Genomic DNA, 6,060 nt, shown 5'->3' with positions numbered 1-6,060 from the left:
ACGAAAAGCTCAGGACTTTCTGAGTGTGTGTCATTCTACACTTTTAGCAAGGAGGGAGGAAGTAAGAAAATCAGTGAACCCAAAGCGGGTAAGCCATATTTGGTTGAAGTTAGATTTCTAATATATTGTAAAGAAGACAAAAAATCAAATAGCTACAGCAACTCTAAAAAAGGATGGGATTCAGCATTACTCACTAAAAACCAACAGCTTGGGACTAAGGGGTCAACAGCACCAATTATTCTTTGCCAAATGTCCAGCCTGGATACAGCCTGCCTTATGCGCATAGACATCGAGGGTTAAACGGCATATGCTGCACCCCACTAAGTTCTGTGCCTAATCAGGAGATGCTGGCACAGACACATACAGAACCAACAGGAATTGGACAATTAAACAAGACATCCCAAATGGGATCTTTTCCTTAAATTTCTAAGACAAAGACAATATAACTGCACTCAAGGAGGATAAAGGGCCACTAAATTAAGACCAGCAGTCTTTACAACCATCAGTCAAACTATCCAGCATTTTAACCCTTCTGCTGAGAAACTGTAGATTTTTAAGACTTAAATAGCTATGAGAATCTCTTCCTGCTAAGCCCAGATTCCCACTGTGGCAGCTCAGTTCTAAAGCCACCTGTGCCACTAACTTACTGGGTGATATTTGGTAGACAGTATAGTCACTCCATAAATTCACTCCCTGTCACCCATACCTGCCAAAATCATAAGCAAAAAGGGACTAGCCATGCTTGAAGAAATACTTATTGGTATAATTGATAGACACCACTGATATTTAGCAAGGGGTTTAGCAACCATGTGCTAACCTTGGTGCTTGCTGATCTTGAGAACACTCAAATTGTATCTCTGGCTGGAGGCTTAGCTATGAGATAGTGCAACGTCAACCATACATGCCTGGATCAGTCTACAGTCCCAGGACACGTTTGAGAAATCAGACAAGGCCAAAAAGAAACCTGACAGGATGAATATTAATCAATAACAGAACTTGGACACAAGTACTGCCCTTCCTTATGCTACTGAAGTTGGCAGTCACCCAAAGGCAGCATGGCTATGACGAGAGCCTGTGTAACAAGGCCTTGGGAATGACTATTTTGCAGACTGAAAAATGAGATAGGGAGACTAACCAATTTCCCTCCAACTTATCTATTTCCGGGCCTAAAGCAATACCTCACTTGTTACAAACTTACACTGACTCTCTGAGGAAGGCCTTTTTATAAAGCCCAAACTGAGTCATCCTGTTGAGAGACACACATCAGACATGTCTCTGCTAAGTTATCCCTTTCACTTCAGCTAGTATCTCTCTTTCCTTGTTAGGACTTCTAAATTCCACAGAATTTGCCACTACAACATAGCCTAATTCAGCTAGTTCACTTGCTAAACATTTCTTTGTATATAGCATCTGCTCTTTGGAATATATGCTGTTGCAGGAAACATTTTAACATCCCTTTCTCCAGGCCTAAGCTAAATGTAACAATGTATATGAAAGTGCCTTGTAAACAGTAAGTGCTAGATGAATGCAAGGTATTATGGTATGCTGGGTATACATACTATTATTGGTCATTGCTGCAACCAAGTCAGAAAATTATTTCCAACCATCTGCTGTTAATTTTTTTTTTTTTTTAGGACTCATCAAATTTTAAAAATCCATAGATTCCTGCTTCCCAGGAAAAGCCATATGGAGGGTATAGAAAGTTGGATGAATCAGAGGCTAGGTCTCCTGGTACGCCAGGGGTTACTATTTAAATGATACAAAGCAGTGATATAGGAGAAAAGGGCAAAGAAGCATAATTCTGATGGGGCTCGAGAACTCCTTGGCATGGCTCTGTTCCATGCCCCCATCCTAAGGCTTCAAAGTCCTAAAATGCCATCATCCTCTGCATGTGTTCCCAAGCATGGCCCAGCTGAGTTTACTTTACTGGAGTGACACAGGGAGAAAACAATGAATGGGGACTGGCCACCTGACTTCCACAGAGAAGAAACTAGCTTCCTTTTTTTTCCACACAGGAGGTCAAAAGCATTTCAGGATAGCTCTCTGTTGCATACCCATCTACGACTTACGGGGACAAGAATCACATAAACCGTCAAGAGCTAGGAGGGCAACTCTGCCTCATTTTATAAGTAGGCAAACTGAGGACCAGGATTAGTACTTTCTCCAAAGTCACACAATGAATTAATGCCAGCACTAGGTCTCCAGAGTCTTCTAAGAGCCTCTAAAAATCTTTCTTCTAAAAACCATGGTGTTGCCAGTCTTGACGTCATCACACTAGCAGCAGCCAGGCTGAATTTAGTCCTTTGTTGACCTTGTAGATGTATGGTTGCCAGAGCCCTCAAGGCCACTTTGTAGAAGATGCACCCTTTGACCCTCACCACCTGCCATCCTAAAAAAAAAAGCACTCCTGTCCCGACAGCCTCACACAGCATGGGCTGAGATGCGTTGTTTCCTATCATTAACAAAAAGCCCATTCATTAAAAAAAGAAAGAAAGAAGACTGGCTCAAATTTACACAGAAGGTCTAGCTAAGGCAGCCCTGGACTTCCTGTGAATGGCATCACTTCCCAAGAAGCCCTTTCTTAAAAAATGCTGCCCACTCCAACCCGGATGCTTACGCCACCCAATCAAAAACAGCCGCTTTATTCCAAAGCTATCCACACCTTCTTACCATATCTGCAAGAAGGGAAGAGGCCGGGGTCATTCACCACATCCAGGAGCCTGCAATCAAATGAGTTCCTAGGAACACAGTGCAAGTATCCAAGCCATGAGTAGACAGCGTGGTGCTCATCTGCCTGACACTTCCCACAGGACTGCCCCACCACCCACTGCCACCCTCACTTTGGGGGTGACAGCTTACAACCTCAAGGTGGATGAATTTGCTTTCCAACCCAAGCACTAATTCACCTTTTGGCTGCAAGCAAATGACCTGTCATTCATAAACCCCGCCAGGCCTGTAAAATGGAGATAATAATCTCAACCTCCTGCCCCAAGCTAGGCTGTCACAAGTCTCCAAAGAATAACCTTCTACAACCATAAAGACAGTAAAGATGCTAATGACAGGTTTCAAAACTGCCCCTGAATAAAACACACTGGGTTTTCCACAGTCTGAAATCTAAAAGACTGATTGCTCTCCCAGTCTCCTCTTCATCCTCCTCTATGATTTTATAGCTTTAGAACATCTCTCCACACAGGCTGAGTACAGACAGTCTCACTCTTGGTCCTCACCCAGATTATTTTTATGTATCTGGCAACTTGCCTTTTCAATCCCATTTGTTTTCCTTAGCACTGCTAATGGGTGGAAGTCGAGGAGGTAAAGAAATCAGCTTCCTAAGCACCCTTGGACTATGACCACAGGAGACAGAATGACAGTGATAAGATGGAGAGGTTTGCAAAAAAAGAAATACCCTCTCACCGTAACGATCACCAGCCCAAAGTTCACAAGTCAGCCTGGGAACCTGCTTCAGAACTCACTTAGTAGGAGCTTGGTGCTGCTCCAATGCCTCAAAATGAAAAGGCAGACCTCACTCTAAGAGCATACACTCCCAAATGAAAGAGTCATTAAGAAAAACCTGTAAAAGTATTTCCCCAAAGTACCACAGTGTAGATGAGAAAGTTTATGTGACCACCTCCAGGAAAGAGTGTCACCAGGCCCCGGGGAAATTAACTACCACAGAAGGCAAGGGAGCTGGGGTCATGGTCCACTGATGTGATTCAGAAAGGACACCTGGCTGGGGCTGGACTTCCTGCTTGTGAAAGGCCAGGGCAGGGCAGGGCAGGGCTGGGCTGGGCTGGGAGGGGAGGGGCAGCCAGTGTGAGTGCCAGTCGTTCCTAGGGTTAAGGCACAAGGTTCCTCACCTCCACTGTGGGGCTGACGCATTGTGCAAAGGTGAGAGAAAGCCAAACCTGAAATCGGCACAAAGGCAGCCACTCGCTGGAAAATCATTTTTAAGGGTCCCACTCCCCGCCGGGATGAGATGCTGTACACTATGGAGTGTCCTGAGCACACAAATGACTCTTATCACTTAGGCTGCCTAGGAAAAAGTCAACAGACTCACATGCATCATGGTGACCAGGTGACAGGGGTTGAGCAGGTAGATGACGGTCTTGGTGGCGAACTTAAAGCCCACCTCCACCCCGAAGGTCAGGCACAGGGCTACTAAGAGCAGATTCTTGCTCAGGCTCTCCTTGCCTTCCTCTGGCCGCTGGGTCACCTGCTCTGGCTGGCTGCCAGGGCTACCCCTACCGTCCTCCTTCGTCTGCCTCAGGATGTGCCGCAGGGCCACCAGGATCTCCAACAGGGCCAGGGTCAGGACCACCACACTTTCCAGCAGCCGCTGCTGCCAAGAGAGGAAGGCAGCACAGTCGGGGCCCCCATTGCCTGCAAAACTGGGGTCCACGCCCCCATAGAGCCAGTCCAGGAGGCTCTGGTAGCTATACCGGGACATGATGCAAAGTGGTTCCCCTTGACCACAGTGCAGGAGGCAAGAGTGAGATGGAACACAAGCCCAGAGGGTTGCCCGGGTGGTGGACCATGTAAGGCGGGCACACCCCACGACCCCCCTCCAGACACCAGGGCACCGAGAGTAGGGGAGGGGAAGCTACACGCAAGGCCCGGGGTAAAGTGCTGGCTCTAACTTGTCCCCACGGCTGTCTGGGGGAGCCCCCCGCGCTTCTCCAGTGGCCACCAACGAGGCAGGGTTGAAAGGAGCCGTTGGCCAATCTAAAAGGAAGGAGAGGAAAAAAAAAAAAAAAAGGTCTCAAAGAGGCAATTGCATCGGGAATTAGGAAGCGGGAGGGGTAACTAGCGAGGGAAGAAAAGGGGAACGGGGCAGTGGCGAAGCAGGGGTCAGGGGAAGCCGGAGGCCGAGAGGGTCAGGGCGGGGGCCAAGGAGACCCGGCAGTGCTGCTGCAGCGAACCGGGAGCCAAAAGGGGTCAGAGCTAGGGGACACGCGGAGGCCAGGAGAGGAGCTAGCGGGGCCAGGCAGGCGGGGAGGGCGACGGGGATGGCAGGGACGCCGGACTCCTCGTCTCACGCACTCGCCACAGAGGGATCTCTTACTCCTGCAACCGCGTGGCCGTCTCTGCCCCCAGCTAGCAACTTCACCGCCGACGGGCCCCTCCAGCCAATTTAGAGCGGTCCTGGTCCAGCCTCCCGCCCCCGGGTACACCCCCAAACCCCCAGCTCCACCCTCCGGCCCCAGACGCCCGCCCTCCAGGCAGCACCACCCCCAGCCCGCGGCCCGCCCGGGACCTGCCCCCCTCGCGCAGGCAGCGGCGGGAGGAAGCCGGAGGGAGGGCGGGAGGCCGGGCCAGCCGGAGGTTGGACTAAAGCCGGCCCCCTCCCTCCGCCCCGGCGCCGCAACCTCCCGCGCCTCCCTCCCGGCCCTGGGGATCAGCCGCCGCGCCCCTCGGGGCTTCACTCACCGGCAGCTCGGCCCGCGGCCCCGGGTCGGGCTACTGCTCCGCTCCCGCGCTCCCCGCGCCGGGCGCTCAGTTCCCCTGGCGGCCGCCGCCGCGGCGCACGGCTCCTCCTCCCCGTCTTCCTCCCCCTGCAGCAGCCGCGCTCGCTTCCTCCTTCTTCCCCTCCCTCTCTCCTCCCCCTCGCCGCTGCCACCGCCACTGCCTCCCTCCTCCCGTCCAGTTCAGCTCTCGCCCCACCACACGCCCTCGGGCCACGACTACTCCTCCTCGCCTCCTTCCCTTTTCTGCCTCTGGCACTCCCCTCACCCGTCCACCATTCACACCTCCCACCCTCCGCGGCTTCGGCTCTCCCTCCTCCTCCCTCCTCCGGCTCAGTCTCCGCCTCCTTCCTCCTCCTCCCTGGCCTGCCTCGTCTTCTGCACTCGGATCCTGCACGCGTGCACAGCCACCCTCCTTCACAACCGTGTACAGAATTCGCCCCCTCGGTGAAGGCCTGTTGACTGGCTCCGCCTCCCGCGACCTGGTTCTCCAGGGCACTTCTTTCTATACTGGACACATAGTAGGCACTTAGCCGGCCCGCCCTAACTACTTGTGCAGCGAATAAGCCTTTCTAGTAATGAGCAGCTTGGCTTTGGG

General features: G+C 51.7%; 1 protein-coding gene across 6 annotated transcripts in view; it reads right to left on the bottom strand.

The window, feature by feature from the left end:
• The window catches only part of TMEM164 (transmembrane protein 164), a 339,420-nt gene extending 333,619 nt beyond the window's left edge, over positions 1-5,801 (bottom strand). For 3 of the 6 annotated variants that reach the window (XM_050776567.1, XM_050776564.1, XM_050776563.1), the window contains exons 1-2: positions 5,041-5,169; positions 4,058-4,722 (exon numbers count right to left, since the gene is read on the bottom strand). In XM_050776567.1, the coding sequence (XP_050632524.1) occupies positions 4,058-4,447 (390 nt within the window). In that variant the 5' untranslated portion in view covers positions 4,448-4,722; positions 5,041-5,169. Of the gene's footprint in view, positions 1-4,057; positions 4,723-5,040; positions 5,170-5,427 lie in introns of those variants that run through there. The other 3 variants (XM_050776565.1, XM_050776566.1, XM_050776571.1) reach the window with 3 other exon arrangements.
• Positions 5,802-6,060: the final 259 nt, after the last annotated feature.

Source organism: Macaca thibetana, chromosome X (genome assembly GCF_024542745.1).
Source record: "Macaca thibetana thibetana isolate TM-01 chromosome X, ASM2454274v1, whole genome shotgun sequence".
In the NCBI taxonomy this organism is placed as follows: domain Eukaryota; kingdom Metazoa; phylum Chordata; class Mammalia; order Primates; family Cercopithecidae; genus Macaca; species Macaca thibetana.
Note: the sequence above shows the minus strand (reverse complement) of the source record. Positions and strands in the feature narration are given on the sequence as shown.